At 39.2% G+C, this 18,364-nt stretch overlaps 1 protein-coding gene across 2 annotated transcripts in view; it reads left to right on the top strand.

Moving 5' to 3' along the window:
* Window positions 1-18,364, top strand: part of SLC22A23 (solute carrier family 22 member 23) — a 264,081-nt gene that overhangs the window by 229,884 nt on the left and 15,833 nt on the right. The window contains exons 6-9 of one of the 2 annotated variants that reach the window (XM_031946933.1): window positions 3,982-4,084; window positions 13,735-13,961; window positions 16,239-16,271; window positions 16,405-17,122. In XM_031946933.1, the coding sequence (XP_031802793.1) occupies window positions 3,982-4,084; window positions 13,735-13,961; window positions 16,239-16,271; window positions 16,405-16,508 (467 nt within the window). In that variant the 3' untranslated portion in view covers window positions 16,509-17,122. Of the gene's footprint in view, window positions 1-3,981; window positions 4,085-13,734; window positions 13,962-16,238; window positions 16,272-16,404; window positions 17,123-17,589; window positions 17,714-18,364 lie in introns of those variants that run through there. The other variant, XM_031946932.1, reaches the window with a different exon arrangement.

The following is an 18,364-nucleotide window of genomic DNA, read 5'->3' on the forward strand; positions in this document are numbered from 1 at the left end:
GAGCCTAGAGATCTAGGTTTCTGGCCTTGCTCTGTCCCTTGCTAGCTGCAGGACTGGATGACTCGGGACAAATTAATTCTCTTTCTCAAGCCTCAGTGCCTTTATCTGTAATTTATCTGTAATGGGAATTGGAAGACTCCCTTCCATCTCTGCCATGATTTTATGATACTATAATATGTGGGAGTTTATTATAGAATTTTGCAGATATATGTATCTGATGTTAATATTTTCTACTACCAAAACACTAACTGCTCTGAAGGAGATCATATTTTATTTAACAAGGTTCATCTAAACTATTCAATCTGATTCATTAAATTAGCCTTATTTTGCTGTGGGGGAAAAACAAGAGCTGAGAAGTAAACCATCTCTCTCAGGGCTGGAAAGAATCCATGGAAGAAGGTCATAAAATTCTTTCTACATTAATGTGAGATGTGGGGAAATTCTAGAAACTCAGACAGCAAGTTTACAGATCTGCCCCCACCTTTTTTTCCTGCACAAGGACATATAAAAAAAAGTCCTCCTTTTCTGCTTGAATGCCGATTCAAATAATTTTTAATGAAAAAGAAAAGAAAATCCTCAAATCCTCATTGTTATCAGTATACATATAATTGGACATACATATATCAGTATACATATTTTTTTTTTCCTAAGCTTCAACTCATAGGATTGTTTGACACTCTCATGCCATTGGATGATGGCTGAGAGGTAGATAAGGCCATTAGTGTGACTTTAGAACACACAGTGAGTGGAAGGGGAGGGAGTAAGGTTTTTCTCTGACAGAAACATTTGCTTTGAATTTGAATTTGATTCTGAAGCATTGTCAGAAGCATTTGATATGGCAATACAGCAATAGTCAGGCTAAACAGTAGAAACTGGAGGCTGCTTTTATAGTTGTTCAGTTGTGTCCAGTTCCTCATAGCCTCATTTGGGTTTTCTTGGCAAGATACTGGAGTAGTTTGCCATTTCCTTCCCTGGATCATTTTACAGATGAGGAAACTGAGGCAAATGGAATTAAATAACTTGCCCAGAGTCACACAGCTAGAAAGTGTCTGAGGCCAGATTTGACCCTAGGAAGATGAGTCTTCCTGACTTCAGGCCTAGTGCTCTATCCAGTGTGCCATGTAGCTGCTGCTTCTCTCTGAGACAATTCTATTTCCTAATGAATAATTACAGTTGCCATCTAAATGTTAAGGGCTCCTCAGTACTGTAAGTTTTCCCCACCACTACCACTCTTTCTCTGATTTTCCCCCACCCCGGTTTTATTTTTTGTTGTTGTTGTTGTTGTTTTATTCTTGACCTGGAAGATTTCAAGGGGGCATGGCTCAGCAGTACAAGATGTCACAAGATGGGCTGTGTGGGAAGGAAGGTTGAACAACTTTGTCTTTGCATTTCTGAATGTGTTAAGTTGATAGCAGAGAAGGCTGAGAGGGTTTGTTCCTTACTCTATAATTGGCAAATCAACACCTAGGCTATGAGAAAAGAACTTCTTTATCTTAGGAAGGAAGGAAGGAAGGAAGGAAGGAAGGAAGGAAGGAAGGAAGAAAGAAAGGAAGGACGGACCATACTCATTTGGAATTGCTATTAGAAACTATTTCACAAGAAAATTGGTCTAATTATCCTATCCAGTAATCATTTATTAAAAACCTGGTAGGACAAAATGAGAAACAATCCCTTCCTTCAAGGAGCTTGCATTCTATTGGGTGAAGAGGATGCTGAATTAGGAAGGACTTCCTGTAGTTACTGACATAGATTGAGCCTTGCAGGAAATCAGGAAGCCTCAAAGGTGGAGGTAAGAAGGGAATGGGCATCCCAGAGTTGTTTTGCTCAACCTGATCACCTACTTTATTCCATTGCCTTGACTATGGATAACTTTCTCCTGTTTCTGTGATCAAATCAATCCTCAAAGTGTGAAAATCTGCCACCATTGCAATTTAGCAAATGTCACAACGTGCTCATTATGTACAAGGCTCTGTGCTAGACTCTGGAAAGATTTTATTTAAGCATATTTACTATATTTAAGAACCCCAGTCCAGCAGGAATATAGGACACAAATGCAAATAATTTTAATACAAGTTAGAAAATTATTAAGAACAGGAGAGGTCAAATAAAATCATCTGATAGATCCTGGAAGGAATGAATCATTTCTGTTTAAGATGGGGATAAGGAAAAATGAGATAGAAAGGTTTCTTGGAAAAAATGATACTTGAGTTGGGTCTCAAAGTTGAAGATGGATGTAGATACAGTTTTGAGGATGGGAGGAGTTGATTTCAAACAGGAGGATACCAAGACATAGATATAGGAGAGGAAATGAAGATTTGTTCAATTTAAATGGATCATTTAACTGATCTATTTATGGATATGGATATGGATATGAATATTAACTGATAATGTCACAATTTTACAATCCCCACCTTCACTTATGAGATCCCATATGAGGTTGTGAACCGTAGTTTAAGAAGCTGGGTTAAAGAATTTAAATTTTAAATGGATTTTATATGAAGCAAGCTATATTGGGGGAAAAAAAACTAGAAAAATTAATGAGGATGTGTGTGTTTTCTGTGTGTTCTAAAGAGTCCCAAGAGAAGAATTCCCAAAATGCTTTGAGTAATAGAAGGTAGAGTAAGTGTATACATAGTGAGGATGTTTACCAAGATCACAGACTGGAAATTAGCTTCTGCCATTTATGTCACACCTCCATGACTCTAGCTAGTTAATTCATTTTCAGGGTCTCAGATTGCTCAGCTATAAACTAAGAGGATTGTACTAGATGGTCTCTAAAGTACCTTTCAACTCTAAAATTCTATGATCCTATTTGGAAGGGCAGAATTTTTCTGAATAGATTCTGATGTAATTGTTCTTTAATGATCACAACTCATCAAGAGCTTTCATCCCTAGTTCCTTTAGCTGCCCCTTTTGGATCTAGCTACTAGTTATACAGAAGTCAAAGTCTTCTATTGATGAGACATGATGGATAAATGCTAACCTAAGGGTGAATAGGCTGGTAAACTAAATAGGAATGAGGGGAGAGGTCTTTTCTTAGAACGTGGTCCTGAAGGATTTTTCTTTTCTGGAAGGGCAAAGACACAATTTTGTGATATGTTTTATTCAAGGAGACTTCAGAGGGAATTGAGATTTGACATAAAGGTAACTCAGATTCTCTAGACAATAAAAGGCAGTACATGTATCATTAAGAGAGAAATGACCATTCTGCTGTGATTTTAGGAACAGGATAGCTTTCAATTTCTAACTTTTGGGTTGGGCCTTAGTATTCTACCTCCTCCCCTCCACCCCCCCAAAAAAAACACAAAAAAACCCCAAGAGGTAAAGCGCCATTTGACCATACCTGCTCTGATCATCCTTTCAATAAAAATACACCTAATTTTTCAAAGCTGTGGCTATGGAGAGTAAGTTATGAAAAAATATATATATATATGTGTGTATATGTATATACCAGGCTTTGGGAGAATGAGTATCTTTTTCTTTTTTTTTAAGTTCAATAAATGTGATTTTCCAATATAAGCACAAGACCCTGAAACAGATAACTGCAAATGGTACATGTGGCTATTTGATTAGGAGGGGCAGAGTTCTGAATCTCTGAGGAACACTTTTTCCTTTCCCCAAAGGGGGAGAAAACTGCTTGATTTGGTTTATTAGATGCCTAAGTATTGCACAGGTAGGCTGGGATGTCATTATAAAACCTTATCTTCACCAAGAATTTTAAGAAAAAACTCACATTGATAATGTTTCCATGTTTTTGCTTCAGGCACTTTTGGAGGAACTCTGCAGTAACATCAAATCTACTCTACCAGATTTATGTTCCATTTTCCCATCTCCCTTTTCTTATCCCAGCTTCTGGGGGAGGAAATCATACTCCCCTTCTCAAAATGACAGAATTCAGAAATGGACCTGGCCAGCTCAGAAGGGAGTCAGAAGATTTCCTGCTTCCTGTCAGAGGGGTCTCATGGTCTTGTTTCATTGCAGAACTGGAGAAGGAACTTTCCAGGAGGCCCAAGAAGGTCTGCATTGTGAAAGTGGTGGGGACAAGGAATCTATGGAAAAACATTGTGGTCCTGTGCGTGAACTCGTAAGTATAGAGAATGCCAGGGCAGAAAGGGAATGAAAGGTGGGGAGCGTCAGGGGAGGGCAGTTAAAGGAAAGGCACATGTCGGGAGCAGGCAGTCTTACCCCTCTGACCCAAATATGGAATTGTGATCTTTGAAAGAAAAGACTCTTTTGTCTTTCTCTAATCTCTCCTATCCAAAGGCAAACATCTTGGGAATCCACTGGGACCTCCCTTAGTTCAAATAGAGAAAATCTTGTAAATGAGCCTGTTTTAGAGACTTGTTCTCAGTTTCTAACATGGTCTTGGAATGAGAACCCACCTTGAAGTAAATTTCTTAATAAACAGGATTAGAGGTAAGATTTTTGAGTCACTGGTGTGTATAAAGCCTAAGAATGTGGATATAAGTCCCAAGCAAGGCAGAGTGATAAAGCTGTACTAAGCTGGGAGCCAGGAGAACCTGAGTTCAGATCCCAGTCTTCCACTAAGTTATATAAAATTTGGTCAAGTCACTTCACATTTGGAGATTTCAGGTTCCTCATTTAAAATAAGGATGTGGAACAAGATTATCTCTCACGTGATTTATAGTTTCTAAATCCCACCTATGAGAACCAGATAGGATCTTATAATACAAGGCTTCTTAAACTTTTTCTACTCATGACCTCTTTTTGCCTGAGAAATTTTTATGTGATCTCAGGTATATAGGCATATAAAATAGGTATACAAATCAAACATTTACTGATAATAATCACATAATTTCACAATCCCCACATTCAGTTAAGAGATTCCATATGAATTTATGAACCACAGTTTAAGAAGCTGGGTTAAAAGATTTAAAACCTCCAAAAGGCCTTATATTGGTTCTGAAACATCACAGGACCCTTAGTACTAAATATTTTAAGTCTTTTCAATATGTATGTTCCTCTACTTGTGACCTACATTGAGTGGATTTTCCCAATATCTCTGGTTGCTTATCATCTCTCCAAACAAGTAACTGACAGCTATCTTCCCTCCTCCTCAGAGCCTCCCACTCAAGTTTTCTTTAGCAGCCCCTTCTGATCCGATTGCAGATTCTTACTTCCAACTTATATCTTCTGAGCCCTATTTTACAGTTGAGGAAACTAAGTCTCTGAGGACAACTCTTTAGAATATAGGGATCCAAGAGGTCTCTTTCATTGTCTACTCATAGATAAATAACACTGTCTTTACCTTAGCTAATACCAGGAAACACTGTGTCCGTGCTTTAAATGTATTCTATTGGGTTTCTCTATGGTTTTAAAGTGAGAATTCAGTCACAGGATATTAGAATTGAAATAAACATTATAGATTATTCCATCCAACCTCTCCCAGACCAGTTGGACAGAACATTCTGTGGCTTACTGTATGTTGACAGAACCCATGAGTGCAAGTCTGGGAGATCTGGGGATCTGGACTAGCCCTCAGAGTAAAGGGGAAGACGAAATTTTGAATCAAAAAATAGAAATTGTTTATCCATACCGCTCCCAAGTTGTTGCTCATAATTATATTTTTGATACACAGTTAAGCCTATCTTTACTTTTTCCAGGAAAAAATAAAAATTTCAAAACCCCACTATTTCTAGAACTCAAGATACCAGATTTCAAAAGAACACAGCTTGAAAAACACTAATCTCATCCACCTCATTTTGTAGATAAGAAATTGAGACCCAGAGATATTAGTGACTTGTCTCTGATCATATAGTGCAATATGATAGTTAACTATACAAGTCCAGGTTTTCTGCCTCAGTTCAGGTGGGAATGTTGTACCCACCCAAAGCAGCCCCTCATGTCCTCATTCCTCTATTTGTTAAATAGGCTGGTGAGGACAACAAATTCCTCTATTCATTAAATAGCCTAGTGAGGGCAACCATTTTTTTTTCCAACAATGAGAATGCAGAGATAAAAAATGAACATAGATATTCTAATAAGAAATTTCAATTATGTCAGCTTTTTGGTAATTTTAAGGACAGTAAAACTCCCAGGTTTCAAAGAGTCAGGAATATATTTCCTCTGATCTTTCTAAACCAAGCAGTTTAGTAGAAAGAGGGCTAGTTATAGAGTCAGAACATCTGGTTCCAAATCCAGGCTCTGACCCTTCTTTGCTATGTGACTCAAGTTTCCTCATCTGTAAAATTAAGATAATAGTTCCCTATCTCACAAGGTTGGGAGTGGTAGGAGTGAGGATGAAGGAGGAGGTGGAATGATTTGCTTTGTAAATTTGAAAACACTATGTAAATGTGAGGTGTTATTTTAAGCTTTTGGGGGAAAAGGATTGAGGAGTCTTGCCTAAACCTAGTCAATAGCTAGAGTATTAGACTCTTTAAATAGATGACCTGTGTATGGCCTGCTTAATATTTCCTAAATGGAAAATTTCATTTGGCCAGAGTTGTGCAGGGAGTTGGTGGGGAGATCCTCCAGTCCATCTTCCATTCAGCTGTCCAAGTGATCTTCCTAAAGTGTAAATCTGACCTCATCACTCTCCTGCTCAGTGAACTCCAGGGCTTTTAGTCACCTCCAAGATCAAATATTAAATCCTCCTTCAAAGCCTTTCAAAATTGGTTCACTCCTCACCTTTCCAGTGTTGTTACACCACACACTCTCCCCACATACTTTAAAATCCAATAATATCAGCCTTCTGGCCGATCCTTACATAAAACACTCCATCTTTCAACTCCCCCCATTTTCTCTGGCTGTGCCCCGTATCTAGAATGCTTTCCCTCCTCATTCCCTTCTCCTTTCTCCCCTGGCTTTCTTCAAGCCTCAGCTTAAATCCCCCTTCTCGATTCTAATACCTTCTTTCTGTTAATTATTTCGAATTTATCCTGTATGTAACTCATTTGGTTCATTATTGTTTAGATAGTATCTCCCCCTTTAGACTGTCAGCTATTTGTGAGCAGGAACTATCCTTTGATTGACTACTAGGAAACCAAGCTGTTAACCTTGATATATTTCAAGGTCTGAAGAAAAGCTTTTTGATTTCCCTGAAACACCAGAGGGAAATCATGAGAAAATACAGCTTGAATGCTGAAAGCTGGCTGGTTGGATGGATCTGGATGGGTTTTTAGAACACTGGCAATGATTCTGCATATTGCACTCTTAGAGACCCGGTATTTGTGCCTTCCAAAGCTCTTCAGGAACCTGTGTTATATATTTATTCCTATCATTTCCGAGAATAGACATTTGTGTGCGAAGACTAGGTATTCAGCTTTCTATAGTTTAAATCATAATATAGAGAAAGAAATCCCAGTGTTCTTGTTCCCATAGGGGCAAGGAAGGAGTTAAGAATTAGAAAATCAGGTGGTACTTGTCTACTTTACTATTGGCTTCTCCAAAATTGATTTATTGAAATAGAATAAATATAGTGCCATTTCCCCAGGCCTAAGAGAACAACCATCGATTAAAAATACAACTGTCGTAATACCACATATGCTAAGAAGTGTAGTTTCATAGATTTAGAACAAGAAAAAATTTTCAAGGTTATTCTAGTTGAAGTCTCTAGTAACAGATCTGGAACTGAAACCTAAAATGTTGAAGTGACAAAGCTATATAGGTAGCAAGTAAGAGAGGAAGAAGTAATGGATAAAAAACTGGCTTCCAAGGAAACAAAGGTTCAAGCCCTACTTCTAGTCCATCCTGATCATATGACTTTAGTCGAGTCATTTAACTTCTAAAGGATGAAATAAAAAAACTATTTTAAAAATAAAGAAAGAAAAGAATTGATAAAAGAGTGGGTTTTAGCCAGTTCTCTTAGGGTGGATCTGAAACTCCGAATAAGAGAGGAAGAAAAACCTGAGTTCAAATCCTGCCTTAAATACTAGCTGTGTAGGCAAGTCTTGATCTCAGTTTCCTCACCTGCAAAGTGGGGATAATTATAGTCCCTTCCCTCATAGGATTATTATAAGAATAATAATACGTACAGTGCTTCAAAAAATTGAAAGTACTGTAGTAATTTTTGCTAATGTCAGATCTGGAATAGACCTCAGGAAGCGTCTAATCTAACCAGAGAGTAGTCATTTTGCCCAAAGTAACAAGGATAATTTTTTTAAAGATCTGGAACCAGAACTTAAGTCTTCTGATACAATCTGTTGTTTATTGTTGTTTTTAACTCTTTCCTGATCAGGACAAGTAAGAGGAAATCCTTTAATGGTTTACTGTTACTGAATTCAAAGGTTCACATTTGAGCATAACCCTAAACTCAGGGTCTCCCTGTTGCCTCTAATCAAACAAAAATTCCTTCATTTAGCTTTTGAAGTACTTTACAGCTTGACCTCAACCTATCTTTCTAGTTTCACTAGATATTACTTTCCTTTCTCTATTCTGAGATCTGGCCATACTGATCTTCTCTCTATTCCACACATCAGATATCCAATATCCTATCTCTGGTCCTTTATCCTAGCTGTCCCCCATGTCTAGATTGTACTCCCCTTCCTTTCTCCTAGCCTTCATAGATCCTTTTTTTTTTTAAACAATCATGTTAAATTCCATATTAGTCACATTATGAAAAAAGAATCAGAACAAAAGGGGAAAACCATGAGAAAGATAAAACAAATAGCAAATTTTTAAAAAGTGAAAATAGCGTGCTTCAATTTGCATTCAGTTTCTTAGTTGTTTCTCTGAATGTGAATGACATTTCCAGCCCAAGTCTTTTGGAATTGTCTTGGATTATCATCACACAGTGTTGCTGTTACTTTGTACAATATTCTCCTGGTTCTGCTTACTTCACTCGGCATCAGTTCATATCAATCTTTCCAGGTTGTTCTAAAATCTGCCTGTTCATCATTTCTTATTGCATAATAATATTCCATTACATTCATATAGCACAGCTTATTCAGCCATTTCCCCAACTGATGGACATTCCTTCAACTTCCAATTCTTTGCCACCACAAAAAGAGCTATAGTATTCTTTTCTTCCTTTAAAACTAGCTGAAACACTACCATTTATATAAAGACTTTCCTGATCTCCCAACTAAATACTTTCCCTTCAAACCACCTTGTATGTAATTGTAATTATTCAGTTTATTTATTCTCAGGCATCCTATTGTTTTGCCCTGTTAGAATTTTAAGTTTTTTTTTTTTTTAAATCAGGAAGTTTATTCAGTCTTTATATTTGCATCCACAGTGCCTAGCACATAGTAGGAGCTGAATAAACCATTGTTGATTGATTTATTCTCTCGAGTATTTATTCTCTCTGTATATGAAACTTGTTTTAATTTCAGTTTATTAGTCAACTTTGACCATTATAGAGGGTGATATCATTCTCTCTTCTTTTGAATCACCAGGCTGGAATTTTAATTCCATTAAATCCTCACAAATACAGCATTTTCCCCAGGGCTAAGAAAATCATCAGTTAAAAATATTACTGTCATGATAACCACATGGTGCTAAACTATGGGGCAGATTTAGCCATGAAGAGACCTTTGAGGTCATCTAGTCTGAACCCCTCCCCATTTGACAGATGACAAGCTGAAGCCCAAAAGGATGAAGTGACAAGGATCAGGGCTAATAATTGGACCTAGGACCATCAACTCTGAATCCTAAGTTCTTGTCCATTGTAACCTGGTAATATATACTGAGCAACTCAGGAAACTCAGCAGCATTAGCCCTTTGAACTGATTTCAGGTGTCTGGGTGTCATTATATTTATTTCTTTCTGAATGCCCAAAAGAAACAGAAGCTTTACATTGGGATTTGACCGTAGGTACCAGGGTTCAAAGGCATGGAACCTGAGTCCAGGAGAATCAAGCGGTCTGGGTCAGGCGGGCATGTTATTGCTTTTATTGAGAGGTGTTGAAATACAGGGCAAAGGGTAGGTTTGGGATTATCTCCAAGTTAGAAAGATCAAAGCAGAAGAGTGTCCGAAGACAAAAATAGATGACATTGCATGGATTCTTAAAAGGAGTCATTGGACTGCTCAGTTATTTTGACTGTTTTTGGACTGCACATTGTGATTTCATGAAGCATAGAACTTGCTAGGTACTTGCTCCTCAATGTAAGAACCTAGAGAGAAGGACAATGTAAGAACTTTGGCAGAAGTTGGGGCATGAATGTATTCTATAAATGTTTTGATATAACCATATAATTGGCTTCGTATATAATTTTGTATATATCGCAATTTAAAAACACTATTCTGAGCAGTTCATAAGCTTTACCAGATGCCAAAATTTTATGAAGGAAAGGAAGAAAAGAAGCATTTATTAAGCACTTACTATATGCCAGCCACTATGCTAATTGTTTTCCAAGTATTAACTTCATTTTATCCTCATAATAATCTCAAATATCCTCATAATTTACCCTGGGAGGTAAAAATATATGCTCATTTAACAGTTGAGGAAACTAAAGCAAACAGAAGTTTAAGTGACTTGCCCAGGCCCACACAGCCATCAAGGGTATGGAGTTGAATTTGAACTCAGGTCATCTATTTTACCACCTAGCTGCCTTACTATATCACAGAATTAACCCATACACAAAAAGTTTAAAAACTTCTGTGTTAAAGGATTTCCTGAAGGATGGGGTGGGGGTGGAGGTGGGAGTGGAAGAAGGCAGGAAAGAAGGAAAGGAAGAAGATAGGAAGGCAGGAAGAAAGAAGATAGGAAGGAAGGCAGGAGGGAAGGAAGAAAGAAGGAAAGAATAAAGGAAGTAGGGAAGAAGGAGAGAAGAAAGTAAGGAAGGAGGGAAGGAAGGAAGAAAGAAGGGAGGGAAGGAGGAAGGAGAGAAAAAAGAAGGAAGAATGGAAAAGAGGGAAGGAAGGATGGAAGGAAAGAAAGGACAGAAGTATGGAGGGAGGGAAAAGAAAGGAAGGGAGAAAGGGAGGAAGGGGAAGAAAGAGAAGAGAGAGAAAGGGAAGAAGGGAGAGAAAGGAAGGGAAGGAGGAAGAAAGGAAGGAAGGAAGCAAGGAAGGAAGGAAGGAAGAAAGGAAAAGAAAAAAGGAAGGAAGGAGGAATAGCATTTATTAAATGCTTACTATATAACAAGCACCATGCTAAATGCATCACAATATTATTTCATTGGTCCTTACAACAACTCTGCAAGGTAATTTTCCCCTCATTTTATAACTGAGGAAATTGAGACAGGCAGAATTAAGTGACTTGTCCAAGGTCATGCAACTATTAAGTATCTGAAGCTGTATTTGAATTGGATCTTGATTTTAGGCTCAGAGCTCAGGGTCACATAGGTGGTGCAGGAAAGACCATATTTAAACTAAGAAATAAAGCCATGACCGTACGATAGTGCTCTTATTTTACTAGAGTGTCCAAAACAGCTTTAGGTCTGATGGTTGAAGTACTTGGGGAAAATAAGAAAAACCTAAAAATGATCTATAGATCATCTTTCTCCTCCAGTGGCATTTTAGAATTTAAATGGGCTAAGGTGATTTACAGCATCATCATTCAGCCAGGCACCAAACCTGACTATTTGAAGCTACGGGGAGGGGTGTTCTGCTGCCCTGATGGTTAGGACTTCATATTGGTATATTATCATTCCATATTTCATCCAGTTCTTACACACATTCAGCCCTTACTTAGACTGTTGACTCCATCCTGAAGCAGCCAATGTAACCATTGGCCAAATGAGTCATTCCTCTGGGGTTTCCTTTTTTCATTTCTAAAACCAAATTGTCCTAAAGCTGCTGCCAAACCATCACGGACAGATTAAGGGAGAGCGTGCTTCCTGTTTATAACTGGACAGCATGGAATCAGCAGAGCACTGCTATGGGAAGTAAGCTACGTGACCTCCACCTTATGGTGTCCAGGCTCTCTCCTTTCCTTCCTCCTTCCCACATCCCTCTCCTCTGGCTTCATCTGCCAATGGCCCTACACCCAATTAGAATATACTACCTACGTATTGACCTGGATACACACACTATGGGAATCATTGGATCAGTAGCAAGGGCAATGGGTGCTGGCCCTGGGGTATAAATGGGATTACCACTTATCACCAATCCACATTCCAGTTTTTCTCAGGTTCTTGAATTTTTAGTAATGGTTCTAAAGCCAGCATTTTTTTCTCTCCCTCATAGAGAATTTCCAAATAATTCCAATCAGGAAATAAGTATTTATTAAGCACTTTCTGCATGTCATATATTGTCAAGTACTAGGGATTCAAGAACAAAAAATAAAAGTCTCTGCCCTTGAGAAGGGCTTTTTAATGAGTAATGATCAGTAAAGCAAGATATCCTCCTTAATACAGTATATTAGGGTATTCACCTCAACAGTCAAGGTATCCCATGTCATCTCCCTTACTTCAGGCACTAAGGAAAACTTAAATATAGAGCAGTGATGCATTAACTCAACTCCTAAATCCCAAGGCCCATAAGGATGGGGCAGAGGGGAGCCAGTATAACAGATAGGCAGCAATACTACCAAAAAAAGGAACCCCATCAAACAAATAGCAGCTCACATTTAAAGGGTTCATAGTATACATTCTGCTCAGGATTGTGGCAGGGTCTGAAGAAGAGAAATCAGACATAGAGGCTGTTATTACAAATTCATTAGCTTGAGGAAAAAAATGCTTTGTTAGAGCGGGGAGGGGGGAAAGCTTTATTTCAGTCAATCACTCAACATTTATTAAGCACCTATTATTTACTAAGTACTGTGCTGACTATTGGAGATCCAAGGATCTCTGAAAAAACATTCAAACAAATATGTGAAAACAAGTTATATACAGGATAAAAATGGAATTATCTACTGAGGGTAGTCACAAGAATTAACAGGGCTTTCTATAGAAGGTGAAATTTTAGCTGGTACTTGGAGGAAGCCAGCCAAGCCAGAGGTATTCTAGGAGGTAAAATATTTCAGGCAAAAGGGACAACCAATGAAAATCCTCACAGCTGGATGATGACATGTCTTGTTCAAGAAACAGCATGAATCCAGTGTTATTTGTGTATTTGATTTTATGCCTAAAATGACTAAAAGGCTTCAGCTTGCAAGTGGGATCAAAGTTAAAGTCTGAAAGGAATCTTTAGAATAATTTCATCCAACCCCCTTTACAGATAAGGAAACTGAGGTTCAGGCATTTGAAGTCATTTGCCCAAGATCATTCTCTAGTAAAACATAGTCAAAGCCAGATTTCAGGTCTCTTAAATCTCACTCCTGTGTTATTTGTGCTGTACTTTCTCTCCCCTCATCCTAAAATAGGCAGAAAACAGAAGCTGAGAGCCAGTGACTATTTGGGTTTTTTCCCTTTTTTAGGTTTATTTTTATTTATTTTTAGATTTTTTTTAGTTTTCCACATTCACTTTATAAGATTTTGAGTTCCAAATTTTTTTCCTTCTCTCTCCAATATGATATAGATCATACCTGTATAATCATATTAAAAATTTACACATTAGTATATTCATGTATGTGAAAAAAAAGAAACAGAAAAAGGGGGGAAACCATGGAATAGAAAAAAGGAGAAAAAAGAATAAAAATATCAAGCTTCAATCTGTATTTGGTCTCCATAATTCTTTCTCTGCATTTTCCATCTAAGTCTATTACAGCAGATCATCACACTATGTTGTTGTTACTGAGCACAATATTCTCCCAGGTCTGCTCCCCTGGTGACTATTTGTAACCTCATGATTGCCATGATATCTTGTTATCACGACTGGTGGTCAGTGCATTTGTCCTCCACCTTCTGCCAGCTCTCTGACCTGCCCCCTTTTTGTGTATGTCTTTTCTAGGCTGACTGGGTTTGGGATCCACCACTGCTTTGCTAGGAGCATGATGGGCCACGAGTTGCCCCTGCTCACGAATTTCTATGCTGACTACTACACCACGGCGGGCATAGCCTTAGCTTCCTGCCTGGCCATGTGTTTGGTGGTCAGGTTCCTGGGCCGCAGGGGCGGGCTGCTGCTGTTCATGATCCTCACAGCCCTGGCCTCCCTTTTGCAGCTTGGCCTTCTCAATCGTAAGTGGGGGACACAGGGCTGGGGATGGGAGGCTAAGCTCAAGGTCAGGGTCCTCTTGTCCCATCTTCTCCCTTGCAACAAACTGAATCAACTCAACTCCTAAGTACCCGTGCCCTTAAGGACCCAGGGCAGAGGGGAAGCAGTATAACATGATAGACTACCAAAAAAAAAAGGAGTCCCATAAATAGCAGCTCACATTTAGAGGGTTCTTTGTATATATTCTGCCCAGGATTGTGGCAGGGTCTGAGGAAGAGAAGAGAAATCAGAAATAGAGGCTGTTATTCCAAATCCATTAGCTCGAGAAAAAATGTTTTTGGGGGGCAAAAGGGGAAAAGCTGTAATTAAGATCATTTATAGTAACTGATTTTATTGGGCTCTTTTTTCTACCCCGTGAGGAGGAAAAAATTATCAAAGCCTTCCTAAGACCTTTCTGGCTGCACTGTTATTGAGTGAGATGAGAAGGTCTCCGAATCCTTGCGGGGCCAACTTATAATAAGTAAGCACGGGCTACCTTATGAAGAAGGACAGATCATGCATTTTTGTCTATGAAATTAGGTGGGCAGGAGAGAAAGAGGTCAGAGCATTTACATGTTTTTAGTCAACTCTTTACGTGGAAGATCTGTCTTGAATTCCAACAAACACTTCCCAATTCTGCTTTTTATTTGAGTTGTAGAATTTCTCAAAAACTAGAAAAAATTGCACACAGAAGTGGAGAAGGCAATTTAGTCTTTATCATTAAAAACAGGCTCTGAAAGGACAAAGGTCCACTTCTGTCACTCATGGGTGGAAATAGCCATTGGTTGGCTGCCCCTTTGGCAGACTCAGAGAAAAGGATGTATGAATGAATTGACCAGCTAAACTGTCTTGGTATCAGAAGAACCAGATACTGTGAGATAAGGGCTCAGTACACTATGGGGCAGTTGAATTTTCCCCATTGACACAAGGAAAACCAAAGGGAATTGTTTGGATTTTACTATCTTCACTATATAATTGTAGAGTATGTCAGAGCTGGGAGAGACCGCTGGGAGAGACCTCAGAGGGCCACTCCCCAATTTCACAGAGGAGGAGCCAGGTCCAGGGGAAGATGGTTCAATTTGCCCAAAGTCATCCCTTGATCTAGGGACAACACTGTGGGGAACACTCCTTTCAACAAAAATAGAGTCGTTTCCACAGCATTGTACTGAAGATTAATAAAGAAACCCAACAGTAGTCTTGAATTTTACTCTCATTCTCAAGACTTACATGAAAAAAGAAACAAGCCAAAAGGACTGAAATCTCTGTCTGAAGTCTGTCCCTGGGCTTCCTTGCATTTGGTACTCACGAAAGTTTTTACAGAATAGCTCATTTCAAACCTCAGGGTGTTTTGTTTAACTTATCTTACTCAGACATTCCCTGTTGGGCTAAGAGATAGAATGTTGATTGGGGTGGGGGTGGGGGGAAGGGTGTTAAGCTGTCTCTGAGAAATAAAAAGGAATAAACAATTAATTCTCTGTGATGGAGGGTCTTGAGCCTTCACCAGGACCAAGGAGTGAAAGAACTAATTCCAAGTTCATTGGGAGATTTAGGAATGAGTTCCATCAAGAAAGGCAGTGAGCCAGGGACCTAGGAGGGATGGGAGATTGCCTTTTGAGGCATCCCAGACTCTCTATTCTGACCTCTGGTTTAGCCTTTCCCAGTAGCTTTGTCAAATGACATGCTATTGCGTAAGTAATGAGCTCACAAAAAATGCTGTCTGCCTGGCTTGGTCCTCAAAGCACTTGATGCTTCTCTTGAACACAGGCCAAGAACAGTTTTTGAATAATTTTTATATGCTGTAAAGGCTCATTTCTTAATTTGAAGCAAAGACCTTCTGGGATGATTGTATTGAACGGTTCATTTTTCTCTCCAAACTCCTAAAGCCATGAGTTGGAAACCACTGCATTTTTCCCCCTTTTTTCTGTCCTTTCTTTCCCAACAAAGAAATCTTTGTGTAGTCCAAGTGCTAATTCTCAATGCCCTGCAACTTGTTATCGCTCTGCATTCATTCTCAGCATCTCATTATGATTCTGGCCTCTGGCTCAGATCTGGGCTGGCAAGATGCTCATGCTGTGTGTCATACAGACTCTGAAGAGAGGTTCTTGCAGCACAGTAGTGAGTAGGATAGGAAATGAAGTGTATCTGTAAATAAATCACATGGAAATAAGCAATGACCCCATCACTAACATGCTTATTTTCTTTGCTTCTTTTCCCTGTGACTTCATCTTTTACTGTGGTAACATTTATTTTCTTGGATCCAGTGATTGGAAAGTACAGCCAACATCCAGGCTCAGGTAAGCATTCATCTTCTTGTGTCATGAACCTACATCATCATCTTTCTGCTATCTACAAATGGGCATTTTTCTCAAGACTCATAAAATTCATTGATCTTTTATACACTTGATTTTTCCCCCTCACCTACCTAAGTGTTGCAGATGAAGGTTGCCACAGGTTGGGAAATACTATTTGCATTCTTCTACACCTTCCTGCTATCTTTCCTTTTACCAGAAATGGCTATTTATAATTTCTAATTTTTGTCCAGCTTAGCATGTGTCCTTTCACCTCTTCCCTTGGCAATGATTACCAACCCCAGCCTTTGGAATGAGCGTGAGTGCAGTTTGTCTCCTGGGCCGAGAGACCCGGGAAGTTCTAACACCATGGAAGGCTTTGGAGGCCTTGCCAGCTATGTTGCCTAGGGAAATTGTCAGTGCTTGCCCCAGCTTGTCGGGATCAGTGATGCAGTATAACTGCATTGAGTCCCCCTGCTTCCAGTTAGACATCCCTGATCTTACCCCATTCGAACTGGATGCCTCTGGGAGTTCTTTACCATTTTCATATAAGCTGTAAATCCTGAACCTCACCTCCTAGCAATATCAAAAGTTCTTTAGCACATGAACCCCAGGAGCATGGATGTATACTGGCTTTATCCTAGATTTATCATGAGATGGGTTTCTGATTAAAATTCCCAAGCTCATCTTCCAAAATGCGGTTCTCTTCCTGAACCAAATATCCTTCTGGATCACATTTGGAAAAACAGAATTTCTGTATCATATTGAAAGAACTTGGATTTCCATTTTCTTTAATTACAAGGATTGAGATGCCCTTGTGTTAGCCTGTTCAAGCCAGGTTCCAAAAAGAAAAAAAAAAGGGGGGGGGGGGGGTTCAGAAGCCATTCTTTCCAGATTGAAAAAAAAAAAATTGAGTGGAAAAAATTTTAAGGAAAGTCGTTTCCCTATCATAAAATCGCAATAACACTTCAATCACTACTATAATTATGTCTTTCATAAGGGGTGCTCTTGTCATTTGCAATAGCTCTGTGAGTTCTTGACACACAAAGGAAGCTTAGTTATCTATCCTGAAGGGGTGATGAAACCTACCTCTCAGAGGCATCTGATCTCATAATTCCCTGAGGTTTTATTGGGTTTATAGGAAACTAGCCTTTGTTTCTTAATAGAGTAGGAAAGGTCATCCTTTAGAAGAACCTTTCTCTACTCTACTCCTATCCTGCCCTGCTGCTTTTCCTCCCTCCTACTTCCCAATCCCCCCATATCCCCATTTTGGTTCCTTTCTTTCACTACCCTCTCTTCCCTTCTCACTTTCCCTGTTCTTCAGGAATGAGTGAAAAAGTCAGAGAGAAATTCTCTACCACATTTTCCATTGTGGGTATGTTCGCCTCACACGCTGTGGGAAGTCTCAGCGTTTTCTTCTGCGCAGAGATCACCCCAACAGTAATAAGGTAAGCCATCCAAAAAGTCCACCCAAGATCCCACTCTGCCTCTCTGAACCCTGCTGCCCTCCCCCCTGCAGGTAAGGGTTCGCATTTGGGCTGAGCTCTGCATGGGTTATTGCCTGCTGGTAATAGTCCCTAGGATGCAGGAGAAATGCTCACCTTGTTTGCTGCAGGTGATTAAGAAGTCCTCACTCAGCCGCTGGAACTCTCAAGTTCATTTCCCTGGGTGTGCTGTCACGGCCATGTCGGCTTCATTATTTCCATTCCTGAGATTGTGACTTTGACCCTGGAGACAAAAAATAGAGACAAGTCTGGCACCTGAGAAAGTGTGGCTACTGGAGGGGACAGGGTGTTGTGTTACATAGGACAAGCTCTGCTTACGAAAGGAAGAGAATTAATTGGGTCATTTAGTAACATCTTTCTAATGAAACTAGATAGCCTTAAAGAGGGCTCTGAAATCAGAGGATCTGGATTCAAATCCCGTTTCTTATACTTACTTACCTGTGTGACCCTGAACTTTCAATTCAATTCAGTAATCATTTATTAAGTGTCTCCTGTGTGCCAGGCACTGTATTTATGGTACCTAGCCTCCCTAGGCCTCAGTTTATTTATTTGTCAAATGAGAAATCAAATTTATTCATCAAATGAAAAATTATT

The sequence above is a fragment of the Sarcophilus harrisii genome, chromosome 1 (assembly GCF_902635505.1).
Source record: "Sarcophilus harrisii chromosome 1, mSarHar1.11, whole genome shotgun sequence".
NCBI lineage: Eukaryota > Metazoa > Chordata > Mammalia > Dasyuromorphia > Dasyuridae > Sarcophilus > Sarcophilus harrisii.